The sequence below is a fragment of the Piliocolobus tephrosceles genome, chromosome 6 (genome assembly GCF_002776525.5).
Source record: "Piliocolobus tephrosceles isolate RC106 chromosome 6, ASM277652v3, whole genome shotgun sequence".
Taxonomy (NCBI): Eukaryota; Metazoa; Chordata; class Mammalia; order Primates; family Cercopithecidae; genus Piliocolobus; species Piliocolobus tephrosceles.
In genome coordinates this window covers 98,280,965-98,297,163 of record NC_045439.1, presented here as the reverse complement: position 1 = coordinate 98,297,163, position 16,199 = coordinate 98,280,965, and the positions used below count along the sequence as shown (strand labels likewise).

General features: G+C 37.9%; 1 protein-coding gene across 6 annotated transcripts in view; it reads left to right on the top strand.

The window, feature by feature from the left end:
• Nucleotides 1–14,732, top strand: part of NTRK3 (neurotrophic receptor tyrosine kinase 3) — a 390,942-nt gene extending 376,210 nt beyond the window's left edge. For 3 of the 6 annotated variants that reach the window (XM_026448338.1, XM_026448336.1, XM_026448337.1), the window contains 3 exons: nucleotides 5,689–5,730; nucleotides 10,969–11,127; nucleotides 14,336–14,732. In XM_026448338.1, the coding sequence (XP_026304123.1) occupies nucleotides 5,689–5,730; nucleotides 10,969–11,127; nucleotides 14,336–14,521 (387 nt within the window). In that variant the 3' untranslated portion in view covers nucleotides 14,522–14,732. The remainder of the gene's footprint in view (nucleotides 1–5,688; nucleotides 5,731–10,968; nucleotides 11,128–14,335) is intronic. The other 3 variants (XM_026448340.1, XM_026448342.1, XM_026448341.1) reach the window with 1 other exon arrangement.
• The last annotated feature ends 1,467 nt before the right edge of the window (nucleotides 14,733–16,199 follow it).

The following is a 16,199-nucleotide window of genomic DNA, read 5'->3' as shown; positions in this document are numbered from 1 at the left end:
TTGTGGTTTTGACTTTGAAACAGTGTCTCAGTTTTTACATCATTATAAAGCACCATTAAATCAAATGGAAAATAAAAAACAAAGCAAGTCCTAAAAGTTAAAGGCAAAAATGAAACAAATAAGCCTAATTGTATATTACAGTGGTGGCTTCACCACACAAAAAGGAGTTACTACAAATGACTTTAAAACATGGCTATGTTTTCTATGTGCCCCTAGTAGGTAGATTCTAAGGACAGAAAGAGCTGCAAAGATTGTAGGTTGAAGGTTGTTTTCAGTAATTATATTATTAGTAATAATATTGAACTGTTATTTTGAAACTCTCTCTGATATACTGTATATTATTTATACAAATTAGGATAAAGTAGATAATATTATGAGTGTTAATACGGACCAAGATTTTCTGCATGAGAAAAAACACAAATATAAAAGTAAGGAAGTAAAAGCTCTGTAATTCTAAATTTGATTTGAAAAAAACCAATACGAAGTCATGATGTTTTTTTTCTCTTAAGAATTTTTTTCCTAGCTATTTTTACAACAAAGACCTAGAAATAATAACCACCCCAGTAGAGATGAGCACTCCAATGATCCATGTTGTGGTCTTTAAATTCCATTGCCCTCCAAAATGATCCAGGAATCCCTGGAGATATGACTGATTCAAAGGCTGGAGTAGAAAATGTAAAAGATGAGCCTAGAGTATTATTTTATGTCAGAAAGCAGGGATGCTATGAAGACTGTTTATTGGCGTTATGTGAGAAGACACAGGCATAGGCTTTCATTTCCCAAAGATGAAACACCAAGCATCAGAATTAATAACTGCTAACTACGATAGAATGAAACACTTCAAGTGTGTGTGTGTGTGTGTGTGTGTGTGTGCACGTTTAAAGAACAAGCATTGGTAATGTGTTTCAAAACCAAAACAAACCAAAACAATCCTCTTATTGGTCACCTCTGGAGGATACTATGGGATGAATTCATTATTCTAATAACTAGTAAATAAAGAGAACGAATTTATCTTACCTGTCCTGTATAAACTGTTTCCAGTGTAGCCAAATAGCTGATGAAAGGAACTTTTTATTTATAAAAGATTTCCAGCTAATATATGCAGAAGGAATACCATAATTATAATGTCACCCTTTTGCAGCCACTAATGAAATAATGGACCTGGACAATGATCATCAGTGGCTGCTAAAATTGCTAGGTGAAAGGGAACTTTATAATAATCAGATTGAACCCAGTGATCAGTCTTAACAGCACAAAGAAGTTTGTCTCATGTTGTGTTACAGAAAGAAGCAAACAGCACCATTTATGAACCCAGAACTAATCCGGGCTCTGGATACCTAGTCAGGTATCATCAAGTGTTCCTGATTATAGGAAATGCAGTAGGTAGAAGAACAGGTGAAATGACCCATGGGGATACAGTGAAATAAACAGACTGTGAGAATTTTGTGGGACAAGTGACCTGGGATCTTCAACAATCAATCAATCAATCAATCAATCAATCAATGGAAAGTTGGGGCAGAAGGTAGGGGAATCCTATAGATTAACAGACCCTAGGAGACATTACTGGATGTGATGTGTGGATCTTTTCTGGATCTAACTTTCAGAAATCACTTGAAAACATTTGGGAACTTTTGACACTGAATGGTATTTGGTGTTAAGGTGTTATTAGTATTTTGATAATGCTACAACAAAACCATATGTTTCTGGTTCTCCTACCCTTTGAATCTAAGTCAGAGGCCACCCAACTCTGTAAAAGATCACATAGTAAATATTTTCGGCTTTGCAGGTGGCCCCTGTTGCAACTTTAAGGTGATTTCTTCTGTAACTATTCAACTCAGCCCATGTATTATGGAAGCAATCACAGACAATATGGAAACTAATGAGTCAGGCATGGTGCCATGTGTCTGTAATCAGAAACTCGGGAGGCAGAGGGAGGAGAATTGCTTGAAGCCGGGAGGTGGAGGTTGCAGTGAGCTGAGATCCTGCCACTGCACTCCAGCCTGGGCAACAAGAGTGAGACTCTGTCTCAAAAAAAAAAAAAAAAAAAAAAGGAACTAATGAACTAATGAGCATGGTTTTATGCCAGTAAAACTCTGTTTCCAATAACAAGTGACAAGCTATAATTTGTTGACCTCTGGTCTAATTCACTGGGTTTGCAGTAAAGCCGAGGAATGTATATTTTTAACAAGCATGCCAGCAGGTGCTTATGATCAGGCAAACAGCCCTGGGAGGTGATTATAGTTATCCCTTCCATTTTCACCCTAGAAAACAGGCTTGAGTAGGAAAAATGGCTTGCCCAAGGATCCGTAGCTAGAAGGTAGCAGGGCTGTGTTTATAGGGGAAAATCCTGGTTGCCATGTCCCTTCTCTGCCACATTCACCCCACTGGAGGATGCTAAGGAGAAACAAGGAGAGACGGCTGAGAAGAGCACAGGAGGATAGAGAAGAAAGTTTTTCTGTGCATTGTATCCCTAACTCAGCAGTCTTCTTTAGGATGAGGCAGAGGCAAAGGGAGTGAGACAGAGCCTGAACATGTGCAGAAAGCATAGAAGATAAAAGGAAGATATTCTGGAGCATAATGTCAACTTCCTCACCAGGTCTGAAATCTAGAGTTGCCAGACTTAGGAAATAAAAATACAGGACACCTTGTTAAATTTGAATTTTAGAGAGAAAAAAAAAACATATTTTTAGTACAAGTATGTTCCATGCAATATCTGGGACATAATTATAATTTTTTAAAGTGTTGTTTAACTGAAAGTCAAATTTAACTGGGCATCCTGTATTTAATCTGGCAGCCCTGCTAAGGTGTGAAGCAAATTAGTAAAAGCATTTAACAAAATATTGGTAGGAAAGGGGTCAAGGGCACCCCCTGCCGAGCGACTATGGGAATCACCAGGAAGCTGCTTACAAGGAAGGTTCAGAGTTCACAGAGACTGAACTTCCTTGGCCTGGCCAGATTTTGGAATAGGCACTTGACCCTCTCCTGTAAGTTCTTGGTTTGTAGTTGACCTTGACATGGATATCCTAAAGCCTGAGTTGATCAGGCATCTCTGGTCTCTCTATACAAAATCCAGAATCATTCAGAACCCATCTGGTCTCTGGGTATAAAAGAAATTTTATGGAGATGGTGACATTCTCATTCTGCTCCAGCTTGATCTCTAGTATACCGGGAGTGATCATTTTTCTGAGAAACAGTCTTAATAATGCAACCAGGATTGCATTCTTTAATTAGTGCTCATTCCCCATGAGCACTTTCAGCCTCCAAGATTTTTCAAACTCCCATCCTCTTTGTAAGTGTATATGATATGGCAGGGAAAGGCAATGATTGGTGGAAGGTACCAAGGTAGCCATGGGCGCGTCCCCAGTGCAATCCAAAGATCTGTTTCCCTCCAAGTACTTATTTTTATTTCTAGAATCATTCCTTGGAATATTTCCTGTGCATTATTACTTACATCTCTTTTTTCAGGGTTCAGTCTTAAAGTACTTAATTTTCTCATTGAGAGCTTGGGTCAGTAGCTAATATTTCTTATGTAGTGCTTGGGCAAGGTACCTTATCTTCATCTGTGATACGGGGGTGATAGAGGCTTCTATCACACAGGAATGGAGAGAGCTTAAATAAGGGATGTATGTAACATGCAGTGGCCAGCACTCATTATTAATTAATTAGCACTACTCTTATTTCTCATATTACTGTTTCTGGCTAGTTTATGTCTGGCTAAGTTTTACCATGGAATATGTTTGTCAATAATTTTCTACCAGGGAAGGCGTTGACCACTACCTTTCCCAGACAGGGTCTCTCCAAAGAATGATATTGGTCAGCTTGGAGGAAAATCAGCATGGATTTTTATGGGAAATAAGGAAATTTGAGGAAATTAAGTTTGTTATGCTGCACAGTAGCATGTAAAGACACACACAATGAACAGTTACTGTACTTTGTGTATACACTTTTGCACTTAACGATACTCAATGGGTTTTTACATACATAATCTCATTTTAGGCCAGTTGTTGCTTCAGTCTTATTTTGAAGATAAGGAAACTGACGTGCACAGGGTGTTAAGTGCTTGTCAAAAGTGACATTTAGAACCCAGGGCTTCTGACTTCCAACGTCATGCTCTTTGTTGTATCACAGGCTTCTTGAAATATTTTATTACTAGTCCACTCCTGGGAGAATGCTGTATAAACTTCATCCACATTGGCTGTGCTGCTTGGTGAGAATTTTGAAGATTCTTCTCAGGGGAGCCTCTGTGACCAATTAATATCCTTCTGACATTTTTTTGCTCGGATACTTAAGCGCATCACAGTTTACACCCAGGACACTTGAATTTCTGTCTGTAAAATTGGAGTTTTCAATCTGGAATACCTCTTCTGGATTGTGTTTAAAATTATGTAATGAGACACACACCAGCATCAATTTGTAAGACTCCATTATTGAAAATTTTTCACCAAGAGAAATGTTCCTATATTCCTGACTTCTATTTTTTTAAATCAACAAACCAAGTGCAATAAACCAGTCTATGATATTCTATCACAAACATAATTTTTCTTTTAAAAATATTAATTTTTTAATATATTAAATAGAACTTAAATTAGGTTCACTGGTTTCCTTATATTCACACTTTTTTTTACTGTTTTTAAATTTTCAAATGTGATACATGATTATCACAAAATTTCAAACAGCATAGAAATATGTATATATGTGTGTGTGTTTATGTGTGTGTGTGTGTGTGTGTGTGTGTGTATAGATATAGCAAAAAATGGGTTTTTCTCTTTGGTCATTACTCATACACTATAGAGGAAGCCACTGGTTTGTTGATTTTCTGGACATTTTTTCTATGCATTTTCAAGGTTACATGGTATCACTATATATTTGCATCTGTATCCACGTATACATTTTTACATGAATAAGAGTACTAAAATATATTTTTCAATGCCTTGTGTTGTCACTTAATATATCTTAGATATATTTACATATCAGTACACATAGCTCTACTATATTCTTTTTAACTGCTGTGTATAACTTTAACAATGAACAAATATTTGCCTTTAGAATGAATGAAATAAACACCTTAAACTAAACAGTTTTGCTTACATGAGTGAATATCTTTCTAAGACTCCTAGAGGTGAAATTCCTAGGTTCAAAGTCACTTGCACCTTTAATGTCGACAGATTCTACCAAGCTGACCTCAGAAAAAGCAGAAACATTTCTCACCAGTGGCTTTTGAGAATAACTCTTTCCTCACCCCTCTCAAACACAAGATAGCATCAATTTTTTTCAATCTTTCCCAATTGACATTCAGAAATGTGTGTTTCTGTTGTTTTAATTGACATCTTTTCACATGTTTGTGGCCATTTCTAGTCCTTTTGTGGATCATCTGTTCTTATCCTGTATTCATTTTTCTGTTGGGTTGCTTTTCCTAACTAATTTGAAGGAGCACTTTGTATTATATGGATTTTAATTCTTTGTCTGTTACATATATTGTACTTTTTTGGTCATTTGTCTTTTAGCTATGCTTATGTTGTCTTTTGCCATGCAAAATCATTTAATTTTTGTAAGTTGTATCTCTAAATCTTATTCTTGATGGCTTCTTGAACATGTATCTTATTTAGGAAGGCCTTCCTTTTCTGAGGGTATAGAATACTTTTCTAAGTTTTCTTCTAATATTATTATTGTTTTGTTTTTTATGTTTAGCTCTTTAATCCATCTGGAAATGATTTTTGTATATGGTGTGAGGTAGGTATCTAAGTGTATTTTTTTTTAAATGAATAGTTCATTGTCCCAATACTTTAATTACTAACCCATTGTTTCATATATTAAATTCCAATATTTATACATGGGTCTGCCTCTGGACTCTCTAGTTTGTTCCATTAATAATTTTGTCTATCCTGTGCCAAAATGCAATGTGTTCATTACATAGTTTGATAAAATGCTTTGCTATCTGATAGAGTAACTCTCCCTTATTGTTCTATTTCAAGTATATCTTAGTTTTTATCAAATAATTACTACTTTAGATGAATTTTGGATTCATCTTGTCAATTTCCATATACCATTTCATTTCGGTTTTCATATATATTGTGTTAAATTTTTAGATTAATCTAAAGGAGAAATGAAAGATGTATAACATTGAGTCTTCCTATTCAAGGAAATGATACAACTTCTCATTTACTCAGATCTTCTTTTATGTTTTTCAATGCTTTTATTTAAATAACCTTGGGCATTTTCTGCTGAGGTTTATGCCAAGGTGCTTTAAACACTTTTGTTGTTATTGTACAATCTTATTTTCCATCGTATTTTGAAGTCATTGCCACTGGCATGTGAGAATAGTTTGATTTTTGTGTGTTTCTCTTCAGATAATGGTTCTAACTGCTTTTTAGTTTATTGTCTTGAATAGTCATATCATATTCAGACAATAGCAGTTTGACTTTTTTTTCAATATTTCTATCCCATTTAAAAAATTCTTGCTTTATTGCATTGGTTGGGACCTTTTGAAAAATGTCACATAAAATTCGTGATAGAAGATACCTTATATTTTCCTCAAGTTTTGTCAGTAAATATGATCTTTAGCATATTCCATAAAGGAAGTTACCTTCTGTGAATTAGACTTTTAATCAGAAAAAGATGTTGGGAATTTTTGGCATTTTTGAAAAGATGGTTTTTCTCCTTTTATCTTTTAATTTGGTAAATTTAACAGTAGGTTTCCTAAGGTTGAGACATTCTTACATTTCTAGGGTAAACCTTATTGAGCTGTAATATGGAATTTTTGTAATATATTGCTGATTTGATGTAATATTTTATTCATATTTGGAGAGTATATTCATAACAGATAGTTTTACACACATATAGATAACTATGTGTGTTGTTATTTATTATGTAAATGTGTATGTAAGGCTGTATGTTAAATTTGACTGATTTTGTCTTCAGGGATGTTTAAACCACATAGAATGGTTTAGGAAAGTTTCTATCTTCTTTTGCTATGAAAAAGTATAAATAAGACAGAAAACTTTAATAGAACTCACCCAGAAAACCATCTGAACCTTCTACATTTTTAATATATAGTTTTTTTTTTTTACTACAATTATGGTTTTTGTATTCAACTTTTCTATTTATCTTAACTTTTTAAAAATTAATATTTTTTAGTAAACCAATTAATGCATGCATACTTTCAAATTTATGGCTATAATATTCTTAACATTTTACATTTGTCTCCTCTACATCCCTTATTAATCTTGTCAAAAGCTTATGTAACTTTTGAGAGAACAATTGATTGTGTAGATCAATTTTGATTTTTATTTTCCTTTTGGCTGGTTGCTTTGCTTTGTTTGTTTTACACAGACTAATCAGTATTTATTTATTTTATTTTATTGTTTATTTCTTCTTACTTTCCTTGGTTTTGTTTAGTGGGTCTTTACTGCCTTTTTTTTTTTTTTTTTTCTGAATCCTTATTTAATTTAATTACATTTTCACTATTTTAAAAGTAAATGCTTAAATGATGTATTTTTTTTTTCAAAAATTACTTTAGTTGTATTTCATAGATTTCAAGAAATGGGACTTTAGTTACTGTTACAATAAATACTTTTACATTTTATTTTCAATTTTTTCTTTACCAAATAATTTAATTGACCAAAGACAACTTCTAAAAAATTATTTTTTTCTTGTTAACTTCTGTTTTATTATATTTGATACAGAAAATTTTTCTTATTTTTACTTCATAGTTATTTTTTATCTTACAATTCCAGATTTCCTTTGAGATTTAATATGTGATTGGTTTTTATAAATGTTTTTTAGGTAATTGAAAATAATGTGCAAATTTTTAAGGAAGCTGAAAGATGCACACAATCACAACACTCATATCTACTTATTGAAATTCATTATTTGTATTTTTAAAGTAGATCTTCATTTATGTTGTCTTCTTGATCTTTCAATTTGTGAAGCATTTTAGTTTTCTATTATAATGATAGCTTTGTCAGTTTTCTTTTATTTATAATTTGTTTTTACTCTTTATATATATATACACACACACATATATGTCTTATTTCTATATATTTTTATAAATTATTATATAGTGTTGCTATGTTAATTGGAGCATAAACTTCATCATCATAATGGTGAATTTTACCAGCTTTAAATATAATATGATATATTACTCACTTTAATTTTTGACATTTTGAATCCTTTTTTTCACATATATATGAAACAACAATGTGTAAATCACGATAAAAGAAATGTAATTGGCTATATATATATCTGTATATGCATATATATACACATGTATATGCACATATATGCATATATGTAGCAATTATAGTTTTCTTTTATGTATAGTTGTATTTTTAGCACTCTTCCATTTTAAATGTTTTCTGCTATTTTGTTTTAGACACGTCTATTTTAAATAACATGCAACTTGATTTTTTTTAACCTAAATTTCTCTCTCATTTAAGAGGTAGTATAACTCATTTGTACTTATTGTCTCTAGTGGTGTTTTGTAAGCTTCATTTTCATTTTGTGCTTTGTAGTCATCATTATCCTACTCCCCCTTTCTGTAGTCTTTTTGGTATTAGCTAAAGATTTTGGCTTTATTAAATAAATGGTTTGAAAGCTGTATGTACTATTTCTATTCTAGAAGCTGCTTTAAAATTTTAGTAAGCATATTTAAATTTAAAATGTTAATCTCAACAATTAATCACCGTAAGCTTCTTTTTTCCTCTCTATAACACACAGCCTTTATCAGGCTTTTAATGATTTCTATATCTACACTTCTATGCATTTATGATAGAAATTATTGGAAAGTTTCATTCCAGATAAGCATGTTAGTCGTATCAGTGGTAGTACTAATGGCATCATTAGTATTATTATTTAATTTATGTCTCTATTTTACAGGAAGCTCTTTATTAGTAATTGTATTACTTTTACTACCAAATTAACAACCTTTATTCAGATTTAAATTGCATTTTTGTGGCTTATATGCTCTGCAATTTTTGTTATGTTACAATCATTGTATAGCTTGGGTTATTTTTTTCTGTTTTTCTAGAATATGTATTCAATTAACTTGACTCCTTTATTTTCTGAAAGGGTGTAAGTGGTAAACTTTCTGAGTCTTTGCTTGTCTGAAAGAAGTATCTTCAGTTGTCTTTACACTGGATACAAAGCTACCCTGATTAGAAAGTCCCAGGTTGAAAATAACTTTTGCTAGGCACAGTGGCTCACGCCTGTCATCCCAGCACTTTGGGAGGCCAAGGTGGGTATATAACTTGTGGTCAGGAGTTCGAGACCAGCCTGACCAACATGGTGAAACCCTGTCTCTACTAAAAATACAAAAATTAGCCAGGTATGATGTTTCTTGCCTACAATCCCAGCTACTCAGGAGGCTAAGGCAGGGGAATCGCTTGAACCCAGGAAGCAGAGGTTGCAGTGAGCGGAGATCGCGCCATTGCACTCCAACCTGGGCAACAGGAGTGAAACTCCATCTCAAAACAAAAACAAAAACAAAAACAAAAAAAGAAAAGAAAAATGGAAAGAAAAGAACTGTTCTGCAAAGTTGTATTATCATTTATCTCCTAAAATTCTTCAAGTGGTTAAGGCAAACATGATTTCCCTTTTTGGAAACAAGATTGCCCATCTCCCAAGTTATTCATTTTTAATTATTCATCATTATTATTTCTCTAACTGACCCACCATAGAAATAAGAATTTTAGGCCAGGCGCGGTGGCTCACGCTTGTAATCCCAATGCTTTGGGAGGCCGAGGCAGTCGGATCACGAGGTCAGGAGATTGAGACCATCCTGGCTAACATAGTGAAACCCCCGTCTCTACTAAAAATACAAAAAAAAAAAAAAAATATTATCTGGACGTGGTGGCAGATGCCTGTAGACCCAGCTACTAGGGAGGCTGAGGCAGGAGAATGGCGTGAACACAGGAGATGAAGGTTGCAGTGAGCCGAGATGGCGCCACTGCACTCCAGCTGGGTGACAGAGCGAAACTCTGTCTCAAAAAAAAAAAGAAGAAGGAAATAAGAACTTTAAGTAGTAATTCATCAGGACATACGTAGACAACTCTTTTTTCAGTATTAAGTAGTTTTTTAACAACGAATGCCATGTATTAGGCAAAAGTTTCAATTCCCAAGAATCTATTTACTAATGATACAGTTAGTTTCTGAGTTTTCACACATGCTGTGAATTTTCTCCCACTTACGCTAACATATCTAACCTGCTGGGCAGTGAGGAGTTCCCTAATGTTTTTCTCAGGAAAGGGTACCCTGGGTGTTTGTCCTTGTCAGTCACTTCTTCTTCCCCTTGGCTTTCAGTTTGGCAGATTCACAGGTGGTTGATATCCTCCTTAGGCTATTTTTAAAGACTCTCCTTACTGTCCTTCGAGATCTTACTAAGAACTGTGGTGAATTCTCTTTCTGTCCACCTCCTATCTTATTAGCATGTGGTCTTCCATGCTTTTGGAATGTCTCTGTCTCCTTCCCTTGAAACACCAAGTTCTAAATTGTGGTGAGAGATTCAAGATTGTCAATTAGAAGCTAAAGTTCTCAGATCAGATGCACACAGAATATACTGTGCCACTGCAGCAAAGAATCTAATCTGATGTTTGCAGATACTGATCCTTGGTGACTGGCTTAGTCATTCTGCCGACTTCTTGCTGGACTTGCTCTTAAGGTTAGGTTTTTCTGTAGTGCTGGATTCTGAAATCTTCTCTCTCATTTCAGATTACCTTGTGATCTTTCTTCATGCTGAGTGCCAAGGAACCTACCTTCCCTCAGGTGTTATCTCTAGTTGCTAGTCTAGTTGTCTCCTTTATCATAGGTCTCCAAAGTCAGCATCTTCACACACCTCTGATAGAAGTTGCATAAAGCTGTGGCTATCTTAGAATAGGATGCATTAAAAGTGTGTCTATGTGTGAAGAATGCTACAGATGACACTCATTCTGACCATCTGGTCACTCTGTGTGCCTCTATCTCAACCCCTTTTAGGTGGGAGGACATACCATGCTCCCCATTCGCTGGATGCCCCCTGAAAGCATCATGTACCGGAAGTTCACTACAGAGAGCGATGTGTGGAGCTTCGGGGTGATCCTCTGGGAGATCTTCACCTATGGAAAGCAGCCATGGTTCCAACTCTCAAACACAGAGGTAAAAAGGGGGTGCATAGGAATCTTGATTGCGGGAGGGTTGAAAAGAGCTCTCTCAGATCAGGACTTGCACCTACTGAACAAGACATTAGGTGGGATTTAGAGCCAGCAGAGGAAATGTAGGCATTAGTGGGAGCAGAGAGCTTCTTAGTAGGAAAAAAAAAAAATGAAACTGTAGGAAATGTGGTATAATTGTCAAAAGAGCATGAAATCAGATGTCTAAATTGAGACTCAAGTCATGACTCTCTTAAATCTGCTACCCGGAAAAATCACAAATGTTTCACTATGACAAAAAATGAAAACATAGAACAGCTATGAGTTTTTCAGTTGTGCCATCTTGTGGAAACACTCACTACTTAGTATGCCCACATAATATGGGTGCACAAAGGTTTTAGGTATGCCAAGCCCAGGGATGTACCAGATGGTCAATTTGGGAAGGCCAGTTTTATAACTGATAGAGCCATGTGTGAACATCTAGGAATAAAATAAACCAGGTTTATTTTATTACTATGTTTTTTACTATGTTTATTAATATGTTTACTATTAAACATAGTAATAAATACACATTATATTTTTTATAATTGTAACTTGCAATAATACAAAATGCTAGTAAACACAAATTAATAGTAGCTGACATTTAGTGGCAGGCACTTTTCTAAGCATGTTAGCTCTATTAATTCAGTAATTTTTGGAAAAACACCTGTTGAGATTCAGGTTAAAGGATGGGGGTCTGCTTGAGGTGCTGAAATGGGCTGGCTAGGGTCTCACAGGTAAGAGCCTCCAAGGCAGGGACAAAGCCTGGGGTGTGATCCTAGGACTCCTCTGCCTCCAAAGCCCATCAAGATGATTCTCAGTGATGCATGGGCCATGCCGTGTTGCCCCAGGGAGTTCAGTGCAGTTCGTAGGCAGTAACTAGCTCAGTCTTTCATCCCAGCCAACCTATGAAACATTGTAATTCTTTTTATGGTTCTGTTTGCTGGGAAAATGTAAACACAGGAAACTTTTAGTATTGAAATCTTATTTGAATATTCAAGAGAGTGTCTTTCTTCTTGGAAGCTATGTTCGTCTTTGCTCTCCTATATCTTGGCCACTTAATTAAGTGAATTTCAAAGACTGAAAAGAAATTATTTTTTAAAATGTGTACTATCTCATGATTCACAAGCTCAATGGGGCCTGACCACATTTCCCAAAGTAGAACAAAGTATTTTAACAATCTTTTAAAATAATGAAAGTATATATACTAGAACCCACTTGTTATGGTGTTTTAAAAAATTGCTACTGTTTTCCCAGGGGAGGAGGGGTTAGAAACACACACACACACACACACACACACACAAACACACACACACACACACACACCCCATGCATGCACCCGAACACTGTCTCTGTGTAGTTTGGTGGCCCTAGTAAACAGAGGTTCTGGGCTGAGGTTGCTGCTGGTCTTAACAGAAGACTCAGCCTCTGTTCTTGAGTTGGCTCATAGTAGCTAATGGAGTGTTTGCAGTTTCTTCTAAGACTCACAGAGGTATTGGCCTTAAAGGCAGGCTTTCTGCCCTCAGCCACTTACCCCACTCCACCCACTGCCCTCAGCCACTCTGCCCTCAGCCACTTCCCCCACTCCAGCCAGTATGTGGCTGCTGTGGACTAGCAGCCACATACTGATAGTCATTGATCATCAGTTTCTCCATGGAAATCAACAAACCTGGATAGTCCAACATTAGAAAAGACACTCCCTGGTGCCTTTGATCTTGGCATTAGCAGCTGCTACTGTAGTTTGAGCTGAATCTCTTTCCCTGGAGGTGAAGGTAATGGAGAGTGGAAATGGGGCTCTAATACGAATGGGAAATATGAGCAACTAGAGACTTCTCAGGCTGGTAAAGAAATGAGCCGAGGGGCATCACTAACTCCAGGGTGAATAGAACCAGGCAGATGCCGACACAGTAATGGTTTGACCAGCCCTCCCAAAGTCAGCGTGACATGAGACAATACTGGAGGCAAGGCACTGTTGTGCAGCGTAGGGACATGCAAAGGAGAAAAAAGACAGTGCTCTTGCCTAATTACATACAGACTAATGGGGGCAGAGAAGGGAAATAATATTTGTTCAGCTGTTGAGCTAGAGATTATTCTGTGTATTTTCATCATTACGACCAATCTTTAAATGCATAAATTGAAGTTCAGGGTCAGTGACTTGACCAAAGTTATGCAGTGATAGAGTTAGGGATAAGTGAAAACCAACCTAAAAACTAGACAATGAGGCCTTGAAAATGCACATATTCGTTGTCGGTAAAGAAGTGTCTTTGAGGAATTGGAAATGCGTTGCAAATTATACACTTGGTTCTCAAGTGGCCTGCTGGGGTTGGCCAGCCACGCATTACTTGTTTTCTTCCTACTCCTCCTTATGGCCACTCGTTCAGCATGTTGGACCATACAGTCCCTTTTCGTGGTCTCATTTCATCCTTACAATACTCCTGGGGGTGGTTAAGGCAAACATTTGATTCCATCTTACAGATGGGCATGCTGAGATACTGAGGTTAATGGACTTGAACTGGCCACCTAGAAGGCAGTGGTGAATCAAGCAGTTAGTCCTATTGTTAAGGACTTTAAGAGAAACTGGAAACATGGTTTAGTGCAAACGGCAGGGAAGGATGGGTCTTGCTGCAAAATGGTCCTATGTAATGACTCAGAGGCAAGTGTGGTGACGTGCTCAGAGTCTGCAACTGGGAACCTGCCAGGAATGAGAGATAAAAGGAGACAGGCATGCAAGTGCCAGAGGGTGCAGAGCTCCTTCAGGGGGGATTTCAAAGTGAGGCAGGCTCACGAGAGAGGGAGGGACAGGTCAGAAGCCCATGTCCATTATCAAGTGAAAAATAAATGCAGCTCAGTCATCCAGATGAGATTCAGGACTAGAGAAGAAAAGTGAGGTAAAAGAGAAGAGAGTATGGGGAGTCAATGGTCAATGCGGGCCTGGCCCAAGAAGTGGAGTATGAAGGGCAGCAGAGGGCTCCACCAGCCAGTGCTGCTCACTGCACCATGCACCAGACAGACAAGTATACCAGTGCTGTCTGCAGCCTAACCTTTAGCTTGTGCTTGTGAGAGCCTTGGCTCTGCATTGAAACTAATCAGGGAAGTTGTTGCTTTTTGCTGAGTCTGAGCCACAGGACCAAGGCTGGGCTTTGGGTGTAACTTCCTTGTTCTCCTCACTCTTTCAGGTCATTGAGTGCATTACCCAAGGTCGTGTTTTAGAGCGGCCCCGAGTCTGCCCCAAAGAGGTGTATGATGTCATGCTGGGGTGCTGGCAGAGGGAACCACAGCAGCGGCTGAACATCAAGGAGATCTACAAAATCCTCCATGCTTTGGGGAAGGCCACCCCAATCTACCTGGACATTCTTGGCTAGTGGTGGCTGGTGGTCATGACTTCATACTCTGTTGCCTCCTCTCTCCCTGCCTCACATCTCCCTTCCACCTCACAACTCCTTCCATCCTTGACTGAAGCAAACATCTTCATATAAACTCAAGTGCCTGCTACACATACAACACTGAAAAAAGGAAAAAAAAGAAAGAAAAAAGAAACCCTGTAAGGCAGTTTGGCATATATATATATATATACACACACACATACATATATATATATATATATATATATATATATATTTATATATCTAACTATCTATCAATCTATATCTACAGAGAGATATCTTCTCTAGTACACAGAGAAGCTGCTGATACAGATAACCACAAGACTTTAACGACTCAGAAACTCTAAAATATTAATAATACAAAGGAAAATTCCCTTTGACTTAAGCTGTGGCCCATGCTTCTAATGCTACGGCTTTTAGGAGCAGAAGACCTGGACCAAGCAGAGAGACAATCTTTGGGATGGGAGCTTTGGGACGGGAGGAGCTAAGATGGTGCTCAGTTGCTGCTGTGTGTGCCTATTACCACGGAAGCTCACCACAGGCACATGCCGGGACCGCATGGCTGCGCTCAGCAAAGAAATGATGCCGGAGCAGCGCCCTTGCCTCCACTTCTTCCCCATTTCCTCCACTTCAGGCCAATGTTCTAATTTGTCCATTCTAAAAAGTGTAATCTTGATGCTTTTGGGAATCGACGATGGCACCTATGGGTAAACACAGAACAGACAACCCCACAACACAAAACCATGACAAGAGCTGACCGCAGGCATCCTGGGTGTAAGCTTCTTGCTGGAGTTTCAAAGGATGTGTCTTTCTATTCTCAGAACTTAAAGAACTGGACTTTCTGGACTAAAAGAACCACAGAAGAAAAAATAACTGAAACCTGAACCCTGCCAAGACACTGCCACCTGTCTTTTCCATCATTGCAAAGATTCCTTGGCCTCCCCTCCCACTTTCAGGCCCCTGGGAAGCTTAGGAGGTTAAGAAATAGGTCCCCCATGTTATCTTTGAATGTAGACACAGCTGTCTTTAGGGTTACAATAGCAAGAGATGTGATTGCTTGTAGGTCATTATAACGAATGCCCCCTGGTCATCTCAGTTTCTCATCCTGCTTCCCTAGATCCTACACCCCGCTTCCTGGGTCTCTACGGAGTCCCAGGTAAACCCCACTGCCAGGGAAGGGAGCCAGGTCTAGTGAGAAGCTGGAGCAGTGAGTGTTTCAGGAAATCAAGCAGTGGAGTGGGTGAGAGCCAGCAGGGGAGGATCTACTTGGCACCTGCGCCAGGCCCTTTGGCATTCTCCTCACGTTTCCAGCCCCCTGGGAGGATTGATGCATCTGCCTTCGAGCTGTTGTGAAAACACAGGGGCCGAGAAATCACTTTTGTGGGCTGGGGTATGGGGAAGGACTGAGGCTTCTCTGGGAGATGTCCAATGAGGGTCCAGTGCTGCAGGCTTGGCATCTTAACAAGGCCTGAGCCCTGACCGAAGAGAAGGGAGGAAACATCTGGGCTGGGGCCAGCTCCTTCTGCCTCCGCACTGGGGAATCACTGCCTTCCTGGCTGCTGCCACAGACCACAGTGGGGCCGACCTCTGGGACTCCCTGTCACATGAAACATGGAAGCCAACAGCCTGGCCCCACAGAGCTCCTCTGCTGGGGAGG